Below are 21,996 nucleotides of genomic sequence, written 5' to 3' on the forward strand. Positions count from 1 at the left end.
TTGCCACGGCACACCTCACCTATCACCACCCAGCCCAGATCCAGGCGTTGGGTAAAAGGGGGCGTCGTGTGGTCCATTGACCTGCTGCCTGACCTTGTGCACCTGGAGAATGTCTCTTCTGAGTAGCAGGAGTATTTCTGCTTTTGGATCCAGTTCTGGGATGTGCTTGGCGATATGGTGGAGATGTGGCTGGTGTAGCACTGCTCTTGGCAAATTTCATTGCACTCTAAGAGCGGAGGGAGACAGTTGACAGCTTTACCATCCAGCGACTCAAGCTGGAAGCCTTCTGCCTTCCTGCCATATGTTTCTATGCTGCCTGAGCAAGTTCTAAGGTAGTATGGGAACTGATTTCTCTCTACGTTGAACAAGTCAAAGAACTCTGGTCTGACTAGTGAGCGATTGCTCTGGTCATCCAGAATTACATAGGCTTTGATGGCCTTGTCTTTGGCTCCCTTGGGGTATACCTTAGTGAGGCAGATCTTCGAGCAAGAATGGCTTGACTGACCTTAACCGTAAAATTCTGTCCAAATGGAAGTTTGTCCACGATTGGTCTAATTCCGTATGAAGAATCTAGATATGACAGGCCAGTTAAATAGCCATCTTCTTTAGCGCCTTCAATCTCCATGAGTAGATCTCCGAGCTCTCTTAGCTTAGTGTGGTCCTTGTCTGACACCTTAGGAAAATATTCCAGACATCAAAATAGTGCCGTTTCAATAATTTCAGGGGCCGCATAGCACTCCCGAAGTCTCTCCCATGCTTTGCGTAAGGCTAGCTTGGGGTTGTTGATGTACACTGAACGTATGCGTCTCACCTGTTTGCATGATTCTTTTCCCAGCCATTTTTTCGTAAGATCCAACTCCTGGGTTGCTTCGAGCTGGACTCCGCCGGTAGCGTTGGCGAATGAGGAGTACCATGCACGGTAATTTTTTGGCTTATCGTCAAACTGGTATAGTCCTGAAGTGACGAGATCTCATTGTGCTAAATACTGTGCCATGGGTTCAACTGCCAGTGGCATGCTGGCTGGGGGAATATGTCGGTGAGCATATGACTGAGCGTGTACGTTCTTTATGGGATTTGCTGTTCTGACTTCAGCCTTTGCCTCTTGCCAAATCTGGTAAGTTTGGCATGGAGAAGTATTTGTCGTCAGCCCTATCGTTCTCGATTTTATCGCAAAGTTGCAAGCGTGAATTGTCTTCCTCAGATGGATGCGATGCAATTGGGATTCTCTTTGACTCCTCATGAAATGGGATGTTAGCAAGTAAGTATGGATAGGAAGAACGAATCTTCAGGTCCACTTGCGATCGGATCTATTCGCTAGTGCGTTCCAATCTGGCATCGCGCCAGCACTTTTAACTCTGTTTCTATCCTTACCTTTGCCAACTGGTTTTCGGCTTCTCTGGCAGCCTCTTCCCTTTCTCTGGCAGCCTTTTCCATTTTCAATTTTTCTTCCTGTTCGGCATACGACACTCGCACCTTGGCGGTTTCTGCTTTAGCTCTTGCGTGGGCAGCCTTATTTGCTGATGCCCTACTGCTCCTGGCGCTGGATGGCAATGATTTGACACTTGATCACGTGGCCATCGTACCACTTGTCGAACACCTGGTGATGCTGCCTTTTCATTGTAGTGTTCTCGAACAAGTGTAAGAACTCTGAACTAAACACCGAGGTAAACCGTAGTCAATGAAGGCAGGATCGCAGTAAGATTAACCGTTTACTGTTCACTCTTCCACATTAACGTATGGTGAAAACTGTTAGTAAAACAATACAAAATATATACAGTATTTGTTTCCTTCTTGGCATCACATTTACATCATAAATACTTGTAAAAGTAAAACTACAACAAACTATATTACATTAAAGTACAACATACAGTCAGAACCTACCTACGCCATCAACTGGCTTTAAATACACTTCACACAAACTATCCAGTAACGCTTTCACTAGGACAAGAAAATAAACTTTATCAACCATCATTACTTTTAACAGAATCAGCATTAACAATTTTACTTCAACATATCAATTATCTTATGAACTTACGGCATTGCTTCTATGATGTTTCTTAGTGCGTAGAATGAAAACTTTTCTCACTTATCCTGCACACACAAGTCCCCTCCTTCCCATTTCTCCAAACCACTACTTACCCACAAGACGTGGCAAAACCGGGTGTGACGTCATCACATGCCGTGATACATCACAGTGAATTTACTTTCAACAACCTTAACTTTAACTAGAAAATAATTACAAATGAATTACTAAAGCAAAAATGTAATAAAGCTGAACAAATGCCTTAAGGGCAACACACAGGCCCTTCAGCCCACAAAACTGTGCCGAACATGTTTGTACCTTAGAAATTACCTAGAGTTACCCATAGCCCTCTATTTTTCTGAGCTCCATGTACCAGGAGTCTCTTAAATGACCCTATCATATCCGCCTCCACCACTGTTGCTGGCAGCCCATTCCATGCACTCACAACTCTCTGTGTAAAAAAAACTTACCCTTGACAATCTCCTCTGTACCTGCTTCCAAGCACCTTAAAACTGTGCCCTCTCGTGCTAGCCTTTTCAGCCCTGGGAAAAGGCCTCTGACTATCCACATGATCAATGCCTCTCATCATCTTGTACACCTCTATCAAGTCACCTCCATCCTTCGTCACTCCAAGGAGAAAAGGCCGAGTTTACTCAATCTATTCTCATAAGGCATGCTCCCCAATCTAGGCAACATCCTTGTAAATCTCCTCTGCACCCTTTCTATGGTTTTTACATCCTTCCTATCGTGAGGCAACCAGAACTAAGCACAGTACTCCAAGTAGGGTCTGACCAGGGTCCTACATAGCTGCAACATTACCTCTCGGTTCCTAAACTCTATCCCACGATTGATGAACATCAATGCACCATATGCTTTCTTAACCACAGAGTCAACCTGCGCAGCAGCTTTGAGTGTCCTGTGGACTCATTTAATTCTGTTTTAAATGCTACTGTAAGGCAACACTTTCAAAAGAAGAATTATTGTGGTTTAAGAACGTGACTTGTCGCCACATTTTCATGGTATCTAGTGATGTGTAATAAATCTCAGAGCAGGTTAAAAGATTGGCAGAACATTGTGGGTTAAAGGGCCTGTACTGTGCTGTACTGTTCAGTGTTCTAAATGTTGGCTTTTCCAGCAGCACCCAAATCTTGACAAATTACTGAACAAAAAAAGGTGTAAATTATGTTGTATTTGCAAGAAATTGTTTTAAACATTGTAGGAAGAGCTTCCTCTGAACAACAGTGAGAAGAATTAATTCCATTAAGACTACAAAGGAACAGTTTTAAACAGTTATACTTATTGTTTATTGCCTTGAGCGCCATGGAATCATTTGCCACTTTGGTATTGATTACATTGGTTTGAGAGCGGGCTTATGTATAATTATCCTTTATAGGAATGTTGGCTGAGGGATAAATAACAGTACATATAAGGGTACAAATTCTCTATTCTTAGAAATTTATTATCGGTTGAAAGGCATGAGAATCTCAGGCTACGTCCACACTAGACCGGATAATTTTGAAAATGCTGGTTTCGCGTAAAACCGATAGGCGTCCACACCAAGCGTTTTTGAAAATACCTCCATCCACATTAAAATGGGTATTTAGGTGAATCTCTCCTACTGGGCATGCGCAGGATACATCTACAGAAAACAAGTGACATGTTTGGTGTCGAATCTCACAGTGAAAGTGCGCGTTTGTGCAGTTACAGACTAGAAAAACTTAAAAGGAAATTGCCAAACGATGGACAGCTGTTGGCTCTCGCACAGGGTGACTTAAAACTATAAAAAACACAAATATTGAAGCGTATGGAGGCAACTGACAGGGAGTTCATGGACAGTATGACCTACCTGATGACGAACATTGAAAAACTAACTCTGTTGCATTAATAAAACACCTTGTTAAGTGTATAAAACATGTCTGCATCAGTGTTATCTTGTATTTCCATACAATGTTACATTAGGCTGTTAGACATCTATTGTCAGTGAAGTACTTGCATAAATAGGTAAACCACCTTCATACAAGCAAGGACAGAAAACAGAACAAAGTGTGTATACTTACTTATTCAGTAAGTTATGGGTCAAAGTATTTGGTGAGTATAATTCTAACACTTCTGGCTTCAGTCTCATTGCTGTCTGTTCTGAAATTGTTAGGTTGCATTCAAGAAAACAATGAAATGCTGTCATCTGTTCCAGCACGTCATGACAGCATTTTAAAAAATATCCGGTTACCCCGTCCACGTTACTCTGCCCAACCAGCGTTTTCAAATTTACACACTCTGGAGGGCGTTTTAGAAAAGCTCATTTTTCGGGAGAGGAAAACGCCCTTTCAGTGTGGATGGAGGGTCAAAACGAAGAGAAAAAGCTTCGATTATGGATTTATCAGGTCTAGTGTGGACGTAGCCTAGTTTAATTTCTGAATGAGAGTATATCTTGGAACATAGAGCTGTACAGCACCAGAACTATGATCCCATCTGCCTTTATTTAGTTTATATCCCTCCTTCCCCTGTTTATTCATGTGGCTGTCTAAACACTTTTTAAATACTGCTATCATTGCTGATTTCCCTGGTAGTATGTTCTAGGCACCGACCATTCTCTGTAAACAAAAATACTTGACTTATAAATCGTTTAATGTTCAATTTCTCACCTTTAAACTTTGAAAGTGACTCGTGGGATAATACTATGACTAGATCATGATTTGAAAGCTATCTGCTACATCAGCCTTTTTGAGCTTCTGAACATTAAGGTTCTGTAAAATGACCTGCTGTTTTAACTTCAGTACAATACAATGCATAGCTGCTGCTATATTATTCACTTAACACAAATGATCAAAAGCAAATGGCTCCCCAGTTAGACAATATTTCACAGAGGTACAACCTTGAGGCTAACCAAAGACCTTCGATAAGGTTCCATCTGGTATGCTGCTTGGAAGTTTAGCTCAGATGGACCTAGAAACAGCTAGCTGATTGGATAAACAATTGGCTTAATGGTAGAAAGCAGCCAGTGAGGGTGGAAGGTTGTTTTTCAGACTGGAGGCCCGTGTCTAGCGGTGTACCCCAGGGTCAGTGCTGAGGCCCATTGTGGTTTGTCATTAACATGAACAATTTGGCTATTACTGTACAGGCCAAGGTGAGTAAGTTTACTGATAATATGAAATAAGGTACTTTAGTGGATACTGAAGAATGTATTTAAAATTACAGGTGGATCTTGATCAGCTGAATAAGTGGGGTGAGACAAGGCAAATAGAGCTTAATTCAGATGAGTGCAACTGTGTTGCATTTTGGAAAGCCAAATCCACGTAGGGCTTTCACAATGAATGCAGGGCCTTGGGGAGAGTAAGAGAACAGAGGCATCTTAAGGTACCAGGTATATGTTCAATGAAAGTGGAGTCATAGGTAGACAGGATGGTGAAGAAAACTTTTGGTATACAGTACTAGTCTATAAGTCAGAGCACTGAGTATAGGTAGACAAGATGGCAAAGAAAGCTTTTGGCGTACTAGTTTTTATAAGTCCAGGCATTGAATATAAGAATAGGGTATAGTTGTACAGAATGCTGGTGAGGTATTGTGTTCAGTTTTAGCTGCTCAACTATAGGAAATGTGTCATTAAACTGGAAAGAGTGCAGAAATTATTATTTTTTATTCGAAGGGCAGTATCTGTGTAGAATGAGCTCCGAGAGGAAATCTTTGAGGCAGGTACTGGAACAACTTGTAAAAGATAGTTAAACAAATACTATACATGGATTGGAACTTTTGGAAGGTTATGGGCTAGGCATTAGAAGATGGGGCTATCTTGGATGGAGCATATGGGTCAGCAAGGAACATTTGGACCAAAGGGCATGTTTCCATGATTTATAATTCTATGACTCCATAACTCCATAATGATATTAAGCAGCTCTTTGGTGACAGTTGTATGTATTCTATAAAAAAATTTTTAATAGATTTTGAAGATTCCACTGCATGCATTTTATTGAATTTCATGACAGATTTTAGGAGTAAAACGACAACTGGCTTTGTCAAACTGGCAACAGGTCAGCGGACAAAGGAAATATATCTGTACATCTATTGTTTCACATTCATTGCTTGGATGATTGTTTGATCTCAGATTACCAAAAAGGGAAATGTTTTATTAAAATATACTTGAAGATACTTGAATTTTTGTGTGAATTAGAATAAATCTCTAAGTAAATTTTTATTGCTGGTTGGCCTTTAAAGAGTACTATAAACAGAAAGCAAGTCTGACAGACATTGATTAAAAACAAAAGATACGTTGTCTTTCATGACTGGAACACTTCAAACATAAAGTGCGATAATAAATGATTTGAGGCATTAATAATAAATTATGCCATCTTTTACAAAAGATTGTTTAACAATTCAGTTGAATATTTTTCTTATTTACTTTTTTCTTGTGGAAGAAGAATATGTGACCGTAAAATTTATGATCTTTGTTAAATCCCCACGTACACAGATACCAACTGGTTGTACAGTATTTTAAGAAAGGGAACCCTTAATTAAGTATATTAGAAAATATAAGGATTTAGCTGGTTGTATCTGCCGATACTGCCTATAAAAAGTATTCACCCCCTCTTGGAAGTTTTTGTTTTATTGTTTTACACCATTTGAATCAGAGTGAATTTAATTTGTTTTTTATTGACACTGATCCCTAGAAAAGACTCTTTTGTGTCAAAGTGAAAACAGTTATCTACAAAGTGATCTAAATTAATTGCAAATAATTGATTGCATAAGTATTCACTCCCTTCAATATGACACACCAAATCATCACTGGTGCATCACTAGTTGTAGAACTCAAGTAATTATTTAAATGGAGATCTGTTTTTGGAGGTCTGTGAGCTGTCAGGGTGTTTCAGTTGATTGTAGTAAAAATACACCTGTATCTGGAATTCTGTTGGTCCAGTCAGTGATGGGAGCAGTGCACAGCAAGGAAGGTACTTGCAGGTCAGCGACACTCATTTAAAAGGAGAGCTTCGCGGGTATTCAGTGTCAATCCTGTGGCCCAGTCAGCAGTGGGAGCAGGGCAGGGAGAAGTAAATATCACTACAGAAGTGCGGCCATTATTGAAGAGGCCATTATTGGGAGTGCGCCAGGGTGAGAGTGGGACTGTCAGGGTTTGGCTTAAAGGAGGCTTCAGCTTCGAAGAGGTGATGGCTCTGGGTATGTTGTCTGGGTAAGTTTCTGTTAAGTTTCCCTTTTTTCTTACTGAGTCAGGAGTACTTAGTGTAGTTTGAATGACTACTGTGTGTTCTTCATGCTGGATGTTGGAGTCCTGAGAGACCTAGAGTCTCCTAGGAACTACATCTGCATAAAGTGTATCCAGCTGCAGCTCCTGTTAATCAGATCTAGAGCAGCGGCTGGGTAACCTTCGGCTTGTACGGGTGAGTCAGGAGATTATCAATCACTGTTACAGGGAACCAATCACTTCTAAGTAGCAGGAGGTAGGTAGCTGGGTGACTGTCACGAGAAGGAATGGGGAAGTGGATAGGCAGTTAGTGCAGAGCACCAGTGTGGCCATTCCCCTCAATAATAAGTTTACTGTTTTGGATACCATTGTGCGGGATGTCCTCCCATGGAGACCAAGTTACTAGCACTGAGTGTTGTCCGCAATGCAGAAGGGAAAGAGGGAGAAGAGGGGAGCAGTAGTGATGGGACTCAGTAGTCAGAGGAACAGACAGGAGATTCTGTGGTAAATGGGACACCTGGTTGGTATGTTGCCTCCCAGGTGCCAGGGTTAGGAAAGTCGTGGATCGCATCCATATCATTTTGGAGGGGGAGAGAGAATAGCCAGATATCTTGTTACATATTGACACCAATGACATAGGAAGGAAAAGCAAAGAGGTCCTGAAGAGAGAATTTAGAGAACTAGACAGAAAACTGAGAAGCAGGACCTCAAGGGTAGTAATTTCTTGATTGCTTCCTGTGCCATGTGCCATTGAGTGTAGGAATAGAATGATTTGGCATATTATCGGTTAGCTGAGAAACTGGTGCAGAAGCCTAAGCTTCAGGTTCTTGGATCATTGCTATCACTTTTTGGAGAGGTAAGATCTGTACAAAAGTATCAGTGCATCAGGGATACAGAATCATAAAGGGTAACAAATACAGAACTCAAAGCGTTATATTTCAATGCATGGAGCATAAAAAAATGAGGTGGATGATCTTGTTGCACATAGGATTGGAAGGTGTAATGTCTCTGTGGGTTGAATTAAGAAATGGCAAGGGTAAAAGGATCCTAATGGCAGTTGTATACAGGCCTCAAAACAGCAGCTGGGATGTAGATTACAAATTACAGCAGGAGATAGAAAAGGCGTGTCAGAAAGGCAAGGTCATGATAATCGTTGGGGATTTTAACATGAAAGTGGATGGGGAAACCCAGGTCAGTATGTGACCTCAAGAGAGAGAATTTGTAGAATGTCTAAGGGATGGCTTTTTGGAACAACTTGTTGCTGAGCCCACTACGGGATTGGCTGTGCTGGATTGTGTGTTGTGCAATGATCCGGAGGTGCTAAGAGAGCTAAAGGTTAAGGAACCCTTAGGGAACAGTGATCACAATATGTTAGATTTCACATGGAAATTTGAGAGGGAAAATAAAATCTAATGTGTTGGTATTTCAGTGGAATAAAGGAAATTACAATGGCATGAGAGGGGATCTGGCCGAAGTTGACTGGAAAAGGGCATTTGCAGGAAGGTCAGCAGAGCAGCAATGGCTGGAGTTTCTGCAAAAAATGAGGGATGTGCAAGACAGATATATTCCAAATAAGAAAAACTTTTCAAAGTGAAGGACATTACCATGGCTGACAAGTAAAGTCAGAGCCAAAGTAAAAGCAAAAGAGAGGGCATACGAGGAAGCCAGAGCTAGTGGGAAGATAGAGGATTGGCAAGCTTTTAAAAGCTTGCAAAGGAAACTAAGAAGGTCATTAGGAAGGAAAAGATGAATTATGAAAGGAAGCTGGTGACTAATATCAAAGAAGATACTAAAAGCTTTTTTAAGTATATAAGGGGTAAAAGAGAGTCAAGGGTAGATACTGGACCAATGCAAAATGACGCTGGAGATATTGTAATGAGAGATGCAGAGATGGCAGAGGAACTGAATGCGTATTTTGCATCATTCTTCACAGTGGAAGAAGTCTGCAGTATACCAGACATTCAAGAGTGTCAGAAAAGTGAATTTTGTGCAGTGAAAATTACGATTGAGAAAGTGCTCAAGAAGCTTAATGGTCTGAGGGTGGATAAATCTCCTGGACCTGACAGAATGCACCCTTGGGTTCTGAAGGAAGTAGCTGGAGAGATTGCGGAGGCATTAACAATGATTTTTCAAGAATTGATAGATCCTGGCATTGTACCGGATGACTGGAAAATTGCAAATATTACTCCGCTATTGAAGAAGGGTTGGAGTCTGCTTAGCAAGAATAGAGCCCATGGAATTACAGGGAAGTTACTAGCATGGTTGGAGCATTGGCTGGTCGGCAGAAAACAGAGAGTGACAATAAAGGGATCCTATTCTGGCTGGCTGCCAGTTACCAATGGCTTTCCACAGGGGTCAGTGTTGGGACCATTGCTTTTTAAGATGTATATCTTTTTTGCATGATTTTTAATCTATTCAATATACAGTCAGCCCTCCTTATCCGTGAGGGATTGGTTCCGGGACCCCTCGTGGATACCAAAAATCACGGATGCTCAAGTCCTTTATTCAACCTGTCTTAATGCAGTGGTCCTTAGGACCCAGCGGAACCCCAGACCTTATTTAACCTGTCTCAGTGCGGTGGACATTAGGACACAGCGGTGGGCTCTGAATCCACAGTGTTTCTGTTCACGAAAATAATCACGATCACGATTGAAAATAAAGTGGAAATAATAAAGCGATCCGAAAGAGTTGAAACGCCATCGGTCTTTGGAAAAACATTAGGCTACGTCGGTCAACGGTCATAACAATTTTAAAGGATAAAGTGAGAAAGGCCCTACCCCAATGAAAGCTACAATTATTGCTAAGCAATGCAGTGGTTTAATTATTGCATTTTGGGATTTTGGGTTTTTGATCCCCCACATCAACCACTCAGGAGTGGTCTGTTACTGGATCAAACTCGGGAACTTCCGTTCCTGAGCCCGGCGCTGAAACATACGTTCTTAAGCGTTTTATATGCGTAGAAAGGTAAAATATATACTATATACTAAGACAAATGTTTGATTAACTGACGCTAAATAATACCGGATGTACCTGTTCCGACTTACTTAGTAAGAGAACTTCCGAATGTTTTCGATCCCAATCCACGATAACCCACGCACATCCTCCTGTATACTTTAAATCATCTCGAGATTACTTATAATACCTAATACAATGAAAATACTATGTAAAATAGTTGTTTACTGCATTGTTTAGGAGATAATGACAAGAACAAAAGTCTGTACATGCTCGAATAACAAGTGCTGGAAGAGCACTTCCAGGTTTTCTCGATTCGCAGTTGTTTGAATTTGTGGATGTGGAATTTGCGGATAAGGGGGGCTGACTGTACATATGCTGTAACTGATTTACTTATTATTAGTATATTTTTTCTTCTATATTATGTATTGCATTGAACTGCTGCTGCTAAGTTAACAAATTTCATGACACATGTCGGTGATGATAAACCTGATTCTGATTCCAATAGCATGGTTAGAACATTGGCTGATTGGTAGGAGGTAACAGGTGGGAAGAAAAGGATTCTTTTCTGGTTGGCTGGCAGTGACTAGTGGTATTCCACAGGAGTCGTTGTTGGTACTGCTTTTTATGTTATATATCAATGATTTTAGATGGTGGAATAGATAGCTTTTACCAAGTTTGCAGATGATACGAAGATTGATGGACGAGCAGGGAGTGTTGAGGAAACAGAGTGCTGCAGAAGACTTAGACAGATTAGGAGAATGAGCAAGAAAGTGGCAAATGAAATACAGTATTGAAAATTCATGGTACTTTGCTAGAAGAAATAAATATGCAGCCTATTTTCTAAAAGGGGAGAAAATGAAAAAAATCTGAGATGCAAAGGGACTTGGGATTCTGTTAAAGAAAGGCTTATCATATTAAGTATGTTTGATTGCTCTGCACCTGTACTCACTGGAATTTAGAAGGATGGGGGGGGTCTCATGAAAGACAGAGTAGATGTGGGAAGGGTGTTTCCCATAGTAGGGGAGTCTAGGACAAGAGAGCGCAGCCTCAAGCTAAAAGGGGCATCCATTAAAACAGAAATGCAGAGAAATTTCTTTAGGCAGAGGGTGGTGAATTTGTGAAATTTGTTATCACGGGCAGCTGTGCAGGTCAGGTCGTTGGGTGTATTTAAGGTAGATATTGATAGGTTCTTGATTGGCCATGGCATCAAAGGTTATGGGGAGAAGGGCGAGGAGTGGGGCAGAGGAGGGAAAAGAAAAGGATGAGACATGATTGAATGGTGGAGCAGACTTGATGGGCTAAATGGCCTATTTCTGCTCCTGTATCTTATGGTCTGTGGTCTTATTGATGGGGCCAACTACTGGTGAATCAAGCACAAGTGAGGAGATGGATACAAGAACATTTCCAAGTTACTGAAAATCCCTTGGAATACAGTTAAGTTGATCATCAAGAAATGGAAAGAATATGGCACAGCTGTAAATCTGCCTCATGCAGGCCATCCTCAAAAACTGAGTGACTATACAAGAAGGGACCAGTGAGGGAAGCCATCAAGAGACCAATGTCAACTCTGGAGGAGTTACAAGCTTCAGTATCTGAGATGGGAGAGACTGCTCCGACAACAGCTGTTGCCCAGATGCTTCACCAGTTGCAGCTTTATGGGAGAGTAGCTCAAAGAAAGCCACTGTTGAAAAAAACTCGCATGAAATCTCTGGTAGTGTTTGCCAGAAGGCATGTGGGAGACTGAAGTCAGCTGGAAGAAGGTTGTATGGTTTGATGAAACGAAATTGAGCTTTTTGGCTATCAGACTAAACTATGCTTGGCATGAGCTAAACATTGTACATTATCAAAAATACACCATTCCTACTGTGAACTTGTAGGTGGCTGCATCAAGTTGTGGGGATGCTTCACTGCAGCAGGCCCTGGAAGGCTTGTTAAGGTAGAGGGTAAAATGAATGCAGCAAAATACAGGGAAATGCTGGAGGAAGACCTCATGTAGTCAGCAAGAGAACTGGGACTTGATTTCCAGCAAGACAATGACCCCAAGCATAAATCAAAGCTACACAGGAATAGCTTAAAAACAACAAAGTTAATATCCTGGCGTGGCCAAGTCAGAGTCCAGACTTCAGTGCAGTTGAGAATCTGTGGCTGGATTTGAAAAGGGCTGTTCACTCACAATCCAAATGCAATCTAACAGAGCTTGAGCAGTTTTGTAAAGAAGAATGGGAAAAGCTTGTAGTGTCCAGATGTGCATATGCTGATAGAGACCTATCCACGCAGACTCAAGGCTACCAAAAGTGCATCTACTAAATATTGACTTGAAGAGGATGAATATTTATGCAATCAATTATTTTGTGTTTTGTATTTTGTAATTAATTTTGATCACTTTGTAGAGGTCTGTTCTCACTTTGACATGAAAGAGACTTTTTCTATTGTTCAATGTCAAAAAAGCCAAATTAAATTCACTGTGATTCAATGTTGCAGAACTATAAAACATGTAAACTTGCAAGGGGTGTGAATACTTTTTATACGCAGTGTATACAAAGTTTAAGGACAGTCTGTACAAAGCTTATTTAATTCATTTTAAATTGCTTTCTTCAGCCATGCTTCTTGGTTAAATTGCTTTAATGCTTTATGAAATGAGGAACTATTAAATAAAGCATTAGCACCACTTCATGTCTTTCTCAGTATAATATTTCCTGACTTAGTTTATTATTTCCTGATTCTAGTTATTAATATTATTCATTGACTAATTTCTCACTCACCCTGGGTTCTAACTGCACTCCAGAGAATATGGGCTAATCAACCCAACGCAGTAAAAAATAACTCATTAGGTTCAACATTAAGTTGACATCTTCTCTAATTATTTCAGTAATACTCTAGAAACTCTTCCATGTTTTTAAACAGCGAGGACATTTAAACATTTTTTTGGTGATCATTATGTTGAGAATAATAGAACAAAAATACATTTATGGATCTAGCTGTGCACATAATGATTATTATGTTTGTCTTCATACCATACTGCACTTGATATCATTTCATTTTGCATGAACCTCTTTGAGTATAAAGCAATATCATTGAAATTTTCTCCCAGATCCATGTCACTTAAGTTTTCCAGTCATTTCTCTTGTCCATGTTGCAGTAAAAATTACATCATTTCTATTCACTTTGTCCATCATGAAGTAAATATTAGATAAATGTCTTTCACCTTGTTCAGGGTGAAGTTCAAGTAAGTATTATGTGAAAAAAGTTCTGATATATCTTTCTTTATGGGATGAATTCTATCAGCTCCTCCTATCACATCCTCTTGCCTTAAGAGTTGTTTCTCCGATTGCCTTTGGAAACAGTTTTGCAGCAAACATTTTAAAATTTGATTTGTTTCTGCATTCATTTTAAGGTCATTCTGGCCATTAGCCTTACTTTTGCCAATGCATATGTCCATCATTAGTTGGATATTCCTTAACCGAGGAACCTAAAAGTTGGTGGTTATACTTAAAACATTACTGATGCATTGAGAGAAATTTACCACAAAATTATAAGACCATAAGACATAGGAACAGAATTAGGCCACTTAGCCCATTCAGTCTGCTTCACCATTCCATCAAGGCTGATCCCGGATCTCACTTAACTCCATACACCTGCATTCTCACCACATCTTTTGATGCCCTGACCAATCAGGAAACTATCAACTTCGCTTTAACTATACTCACAGGCTTGGCCTTTACCGCAGTCTGTGGCAGAGCATTTCACGGAATCACAACTCTCTGGCTAAAAAAAATTCCTCCTTACCTCTGTGCTGAAAGGTTGCCCCACAATTTTGAGGCTGTGCCCTCTAGTTCTGGATAATGCCATCATAGAAGACATCTTTGCCACATCCACTTTATCTAGTCCTTTCAACATTTGGTAGGTTTCAATGAGATCACTCACATTCTTCTAAATTCCAGTAGATACGGGCCCAAAGCTGCCAAACACTCCTCATATGTTAATCCCTTCATTCCCAGAATCATCCTCGTGAACCTTCTCTGGACTGTCCAAAGGCAACACATCCTTTCTGAGATAAGGGGTCCAAAACTGTTGATAATGCTCCCAAGTGTGGCCTGACTAGTATTTTAGAAAGCCTCAGCATTATCTCCTTGCTTTTATATTCTATTCCCATTGAAGTAAATATCAACCTTGTATTTGCCTCCTTAACCACAGACTCAACCTATAAATTAAACTTATGGGAGTCTTGTATGGGGACTCCAAAGTCCTTCTGCTCTTCTGCTGTTGAACCCTTTTCTCCATTTAGGTAATAGTCCGCACTGTTGTTCCTTTCATGAAATTGCATTATCATACATTTCTCAACACTGTATTCCACCTGCCACTATTTTTTGCCCATTCTTCCCATTTGTCTAAGTCCTACTGCAAATGCTTTGCTTCCTCAGGTCTACCTACCCTACCACCTATCTTCTTCTTATCTACAAACTTTGCTACAAAGCCATCAACTCCTTTATCCAAACCATAGGCCAACAATGTGAAAAGTAGCGGTCCCAATACTGACCCTTGAGGAACACCACTGGTCACCGGCAGCCAACTAGAAAAGGCCCCCATTATTCCCACTCGCTGCCTCCTGCCTGTCAGCCTTTCCTCTATCCATGCCAGTATCTTTCCTGCAATGCCTAGGGTTTTATCTTGTTCAGCAGCCTCATATGTAGCTCCTTATCAAACACCTTCTGAAAATCCATGTAAATGACATCCATTGCCACTTTTTTGTCCACCCTGCTTGTTACTTTCTCAAAGAACTCTATCAGATTTGTTAGGCAAGATTTCCCTTTAGAAAAACCACGTTGACTTTGACTTCCTTTATCATTAGTCTCCAAGTACCCTGAAATCTCCTCCCTGATAATAGACTCCAACACTTTACCAACCACTGAGTTTTTGCAAGCTGGCCTATAATTTCCTTTCTTTTGCTTTCCTATCTATATTATAATGAAGATCCTCATAGAAAATCAATTACATTCCACAAATATTCAGATACTTCCATCCCTCATGTTTTCTTACCATTTCTTTAATTGCTGCAACAGTATCTGTTGCATAGGTAGGAAAAGGGAAGAGGTCCTGAAAAATGACTGCAGGGAGTTAGGAAGGAATTTGAGAAGCAGGACCACAAAGGTAGTCATTTCAGGATTACTGATTGTGCCATGCAACAGTGAGAATAGGAATAGAATGAGGTGGAGGATAGATGTGTGGCTGAGGGTTTGGACCGGGGGCAGAGATTCAGATTTCTGGATCATTGGGACCTCTTTTGGGGCGGATGTGACCTGTACTAAAAGGACGGGCTGCAATTGAATCCCAGGGGGACTAATATCCTGGTGGGGAGGTTTGCTAAGGCTACTGGGGAGAGTTTAAACTAGAATTGTTGGGGGGTGGAGACTGAACTGAAGAGACTGGGGAAGAGGAGGTTGGCTCACAAATAGCGAAAGCTTGTAGACAGTGCGAGAGGGAGGATAGGCAGGTGATAGAGAAGGGACGCACTCAAACCAAAGGTTTGAGATGCGTCTGTCTTAACGCAAGGAGTGTTGTGAATAAAATGGATGAGCTTAGAGCGTGGATCAACACTTCGAGCTATGATGTGGTGGCAATTACAGAGACTTGGATGGCTCAGGGACAGGAATGTTTACTTAGACTGCCATGTTTTAGATGTTTCAGAAAGGACAGGGAGGGAGGCAAAAGAGGTGGGGGCGTCACACTGTTGATCAGAGATAGTGTCACAGATGCAGAACTGTGGACACCATGGAGGGATTGTCTATGGAGTCTCTGTGGGTGGATGTTAGGAACAGGAAGGGGTCAATAACTTACTGGGTGTTTTTTATAGGCAGCCCTATAGTAACAGGGATATTGAGGAGCAGATAGAGAAACAAAAGAGCAAGAGGATAAGATGTGAAAGAATAGGGCCTATCAAGTGTGACGGTGGGAAAGTGTGTATGGAACCGGAGGAAATAGCAGAGGTACTTAATGAATACTTTACTTAAGTATTCACTATGGAAAAGGATCTTGGTGATTGTAGTGAATACTTGCAGCAGACTGAAAAGCTTGAGAATGTAAACATTAAGAAAGAGGATGTGTTGGAGCTTTTGGAAAGCATCAAGTTAGATGTGTCACCGGGACCAGATGAGATGTTCTCCAGGTTACTGTGGGAGGCGAGGGACGAGATTGATGAGCCTCTGGCAATGATCTTTGTATCATCAATGGGGATGGGAGAGGTTCCGAAGGATTGAAGGGTTGCGGATGTTTTTCCTTTATTCAAGAAAGGGAGTAGAGATAGCCTAGGAAATTATAGACCAGTGAGTTGGTAAGTTTAGTGGTTGGTAAGTTGATGAAGATCCTGAGAGGCAGGATGTATGAACATTTGGAGAGGTATAATATGATTAGGAATAGTCAGCATTGGTTTGTAAAGAGCAGGTTGTGCCTTACGAGCCTGATGGAATTTTTTTGGAATTTTTTAAACACATTGATGAAGGAAGAGTAGTAGATGTAGTGTATATGGATTTCAGCAAGGCATTTGATAAGGTACCCCATACAAGGCTTATTGAGAAAATAAGGAGGCATTAGATCCAAGGGGACATTACTTTGTGGAACCAGAACTGGCTTGCCCACAGAAGGCAAAGAGTGATTGTAGACGGGTCATATTCTGCATGGAGGTCATTCACCAGTGGAGTGCCTCAGGGATCTGTTCTGGGACCCTTACTCTTCGTGATTTTGTAAATGACCTGGATAAGGAAGTGGAGGGATGGGTTAGTAAGTTTGCTGATGACGCAAAGGTTGAAGGTGTTGTGGGTAGTGTGGAGGGCTGTCAGAGGCTACAGCGGGACATTGATAGGTTGCAAAACTAGGCTGAGAAGTGGCAGATGGAGTTCAACCCAGATAAGTTTGAAGTAGTTCATTTTGGTAAGACAAATATGATGGCAGAATATAGTATTAACGGTAAGACTCTTGGCAGTATGAGAGGATCAGAGGGATCTTGGGGTCCGAGTCCATAGAATGCTGAAAGCCGCTGCGCAGGTTGACTCTGTGGTTAAGAAAGCGTATGGTATATTGGCCTTCGTCAATCGTGGAATTGAATTTAGGAGCCAAGAGGTAATGTTGCAGCTATATAGGACCCTTGTCAGACCCCACTTGGAGGACTGTACTCAGTTCTGGTCGCCTCATTACAGAAGGATGTGGAAGCCATAGAAAGGGTGCAGAGAAGTTTTACATTGATGTTCCCTGGATTGGGGAGCATGCCTTATGAGAATAAGTTGAGTGAACTCGGCCTTTTCTCCTTGGAGCGACAGAGGATGAGAGGTGACCTGATAGAGGTGTATAGGATGATGAGAGGCATTGATTGTGTGGATAGTCAGAGGCTTTTTCCCAGGGCTGAAATGGTTGCCATAAGAGGACACAGGTTTAAGGTGCTGGGAGTAGGTACAGAGGAGATGTCAGGGGTAACTTTTTTACTCAGAGAGTGGTGAGTGCATGGAGTGGGCTGCTAGCAACGGTGGTGGAGGTGGGTACAATAGGGTCTTTTGAGAGACTTTTGGATAAGTACACGAGCTTAGAAATATAGAGGGCTATAGATAAGCCTAGTAATTTCTAAGGTAGGGACATGTCCGTCACAATTTTGTGGGCTGAAGGGCCTGTATTGTGCTGTAGGTTTTCTATGTTTCTATCTCTGTACAATGCAAATCCTTTTAGCATGAACTGCAATTGACAATACATATCCAATTTGGAGCTCTGATCTAAGGAAGTTTTATAGCAGGTTCAGAAGTGTTGACTTTAGATTTACTGAACTGATTTCTGCCAGGATCTTCGGTCCATAGCTCTATAAAGTACTTCAGAGACTCCAAGTGCTTCATCTTCATGAATGCAGTAATGTTGTTCATTATGTATGCTTTCAACATAATATTATTGGACTCCAGGCTATGGAGGGCAGTAAATGTTAGTGTAGGGACTGTAGTTAGTGATTCAGCCGTGGGAACTGAGCCAGTAAAAATCTGGTGAAATGTTATCCATGCTCTGTTTTCTTGGTGTTATAATTTAGTTGTATATTAATTGTACTCCAAGATTAGACTTCCATCAATTTGATATAAATCAAGCATCCTTATGATTCCTTATAGGTTTAACTTAGTTTGGGTAAGACCTCCAGTTATCATCTGAGAAACATTTATATCCAACATTTTGTTGTTCACTGTTAACTTTGTTCAGCCAAAAAACCCACCCACTAACCACAGCTACCAGCTACTCTTGTCTTCAGTGGTCCAGAATATGTATATTGCAGATTGGCCTCTGCAGCCACCTGACGGCACACCAGTAGACATCCCCTTTAGGAGAACATCATACTCGACTCAAGAGTTTGCACTACTACTATTATAGTAATTATTAGCATCTGTCTCTGTTGATCAATCTACATTATAGTAAGACAAAATAAACTGATGAATCCATGATGAAAGAAAAGTGACAAATAACAATAAAAATACACTATTTTAATTGTTAAAGGTCACCTACCATTGCTAGCTGTTCTCTTATTCTGTGCCAAAAAGTGATTCAATGGATGTTCCATTTTTGTAATACGTAAAGTGAAGAGATGCATTATAACTTGCAGACATGGTAGAGGAAATCAATTGATCTTCAATGAAGTTGTAATAGCAAAAGTTCTCACTATATTGTAATTCCTTTCCTCTTTGTTTCATGTTTTATCTTTACAGAACAAGATCATTTTGGATCCCATGCATTTCAGTGAGCAGCGATACAGGCCATCTTTAGAAGAGAGACTGGAGAGTATTATCAGTGGGGCCGCACTGATGGCAGACTCTTCATGTACACGCGATGACCGGCGAGAAAGAATTGTGGCTGAGTGCAATGCTGTACGACAAGCTCTTCAAGATCTTCTCACAGAATACATGAATAATGTAAGTTTTATTAAACTAATTTGCTTTAGGGCCTATGATTGTTTATCTCTAAATTTCATACAAATTCTCATTCTGTGCAGACTTCCAGGTGGCATGAGTTGATTTTCAAACATTTGAAGTTATTATCTTTAACTTGTGATATAAAATATCAATACAGCTGGAACATTTCACTCAGCATCTCCAACGATTTGGTTGGAGGATCTGTGCAATAATTAGTTAAAGAAGTCCTTTCTGATGATGGAGACATAAGTATATTGAGAAAGATAATTTATGAAATGTCTTATTGTGAGCAGTTGGCCTTCAACACTTAAATTTCATTCTGTTGTTCAGAAATGCACTTGCTTTATACTGAATAAGACCATGTTGGTTTATATAAAATAACTAAAACAAAATTGGAATATTTATGTTTTGTACTGTCATAAGAAAACAGCTCAAGAATTCTAACTTTATAGTTTTTTTCTGTGGCCGACAATTACAGTTGAATGCATGGATGAATATTGTGATATTCTGCTTGAAGACAAAAACTCTACATGTTTTCATAATGTTCTCAGAAAATATATGATCCTTCATTTGTTTTTTTAATTTTATTTTTTTTTTATTTTGTTTTTATAGTTTCGTTTTTCAAGACTAGAAATAAATAGAAAAATCCTTTTACCAATGACTGATTGTAAATCAATTGGTTCTTCTGTGGTCTGTGAATAGGTAACCAAAACTTTTGGGGCAGGTACGACCTGTACAAAAAGGACAGGTTGCACTTGAATCCCAGGGGGGCAAATATCCTGGCGGGGAGGTTTGCTAAGGCTACTGGGGAGAGTTTAAACTAGAATTATTGGGGCGGGTGGGAACCTAACTGAAGAGACTGAGGAAGAGGAAAATGGCCCACAAATAGAGAAAGCTTGTAGACAGTGCAAGTGAGAGGATAGGCAGGTGATAGAGAAGGGACGTGCTCAGACCGAAGGTTTGAGATGCGTCTATTTTATCGCAAGGAGTGTTGTGAACAAACGAATGAGCTTAGAGCGTGGATCAGTACTTGGAGATATGATGTGGTGGCCATTACAGAGACGTGGATGGCTGAAGGATAGGAATGGTTACTTCAAGTGCTGGGTTTAAGATGTTTCAGAAAGGACGGGGAGGGAGGCAAAAGAGGTGGGGTCATGGCACTGTTGATCAGAGATAGTGTCATGGCTGCAGAAAAGGTGGACGCCATGGAGGGATTGTCTGCGGAGTGTCTGTGGGTGGAGGTTACGAAGAGGAAAGGGTCAGTAACTTTACTGAGTGTTTTTTATAGGCCACCCAATAGTAACAGGGATATCGAGGAGCAGATAGGGAAACAGATCCTGGAACGATATAATAACAACAGAATTGTCGTGATGGGTGATGCTAATTTCCCAAATATGGATTGGCATCTCCCTAGAGCGAGGGGTTTAGGTAGGGTGGAGTTTGTTAGGTGTGCTCAGGAAGATTTCTTGACACAGTATGTAGATAAGCCTACAAGAGGAGAGGCTGTACTTGATTTAGTATTGGGAAATGAACCTGGTCGGGTGTCAGATCTCTCAGTGGGAGAGCATTTTGGAGATGGTGATCATAATTCTATCTCCTTTACCATAGCATTGGAGAGAGATAGGAACAGACAAGTTAGAAAAATGTTTAATTGGAGTAAGGGGAATTATGAGGCTATCAGTCAGGAAATTGGAAGCTTAAATTGGAAACAGATGTTCTCAGCGAAAAGTACGGAAGAAATATGGCAAATGCTCAGGGGATATTTGTGTGGAGTTCTGCATAGGTATGTTCTAATGAGACAGGGAAGTTGTGGTAGGGTACAGGAAGCATGGTGTACAAAGGCTGTAATAAATCTAGTCAAGAAGAAAAGAAAATTTACAAAAGGTTCAGAGAGCTAGGCAATGTTAGAGATCTAGGAGATTATAAGGCTAATAAGAAGGCACTTAAGAAGGAAATTAGGAGAGCCAGAAGGGGCCATGAGAAGGCCTTGGCAGAAAGGATTAAAGAAAACCCCAAGGCATTCTACAAGTATGTGAAGAGCAAGAGGATAAGATGTGAAAGAATAGGACCTATCAAGTGTCACAGTGCAAAAGTGTGTATGGAACTGGAGGAAATAGCAGAGGTACTTAATGAATACTTCACTTAAGTATTCATTATGGAAAAGGATCTTGGTGATTGTAGTGAATACTTGCAGCAGACTGAAAAGCTTGAGCATGTAAGCATTAAGAAGAGGATGTGTTGGAGCTTTTGGAAAGCATCAAGTTAGATAAATCACCGGGACCAGATGAGATGTACCCCAGGTTACTGGGGGAGGTGAGGGAGGAGATTGCTGAGCATCTGGCAATGATTTTTGCATCATCAATGGAGAAGGGAGGTGTTCTGAAGGATTGGGGGTTTGCGGATGTTGTTCCTTTATTCAAGAAAGGGAGTAGAGATAGCCCAGGAAATTATGGTTGGTAAGTTGATGGAGAAGATCCCGAGAGGCAGGATTTATGAACATTTGGAGAGATATAATATGATTAGGAATAGTCAGCATTGGTTTGTAAAGAGCTGGCTGTGCCTTATGAGCCTGATGGAATTTTTTGAGGATGTGACTAAACACATTGATGAAGGAAGAACAGTAGATGTAGTGTATATGGATTTCAGCAAGTCATTTGATAAGGTACCCCATGCAAGACTTATTGAGCAAATAAGTAGGGATGGGATCCAAGGGGACATTACTTTGTGGATCCAAAACTGGCTTTCCCACAGAAGGCAAAGAGTGGTTATAGACGGGTCATATTCAGCATGGAGGTCGGTCACCAGTGGGGTGCCTCAGGGATCTGTTCTGGGACCCTTACTCTTTGTGATTTTTGTAAATGACCTGGATAAGGAAGTGGACGGATGGGTTAGTAAGTTTGCTA

At 40.9% G+C, this 21,996-nt stretch overlaps 1 protein-coding gene across 1 annotated transcript in view; it reads left to right on the forward strand.

The window, feature by feature from the left end:
• LOC140725868 (catenin alpha-2-like) overlaps positions 1 to 19,795 on the forward strand; it is a 212,821-nt gene extending 193,026 nt beyond the window's left edge. The window contains exons 7-8 of the mRNA XM_073041813.1: positions 18,890 to 19,093; positions 19,706 to 19,795. Of these exons, the coding sequence (XP_072897914.1) occupies positions 18,890 to 19,093; positions 19,706 to 19,795 (294 nt within the window). The remainder of the gene's footprint in view (positions 1 to 18,889; positions 19,094 to 19,705) is intronic.
• Positions 19,796 to 21,996: the final 2,201 nt, after the last annotated feature.

This window comes from Hemitrygon akajei, chromosome 4, assembly GCF_048418815.1.
Source record: "Hemitrygon akajei chromosome 4, sHemAka1.3, whole genome shotgun sequence".
Lineage (NCBI taxonomy): Eukaryota > Metazoa > Chordata > Chondrichthyes > Myliobatiformes > Dasyatidae > Hemitrygon > Hemitrygon akajei.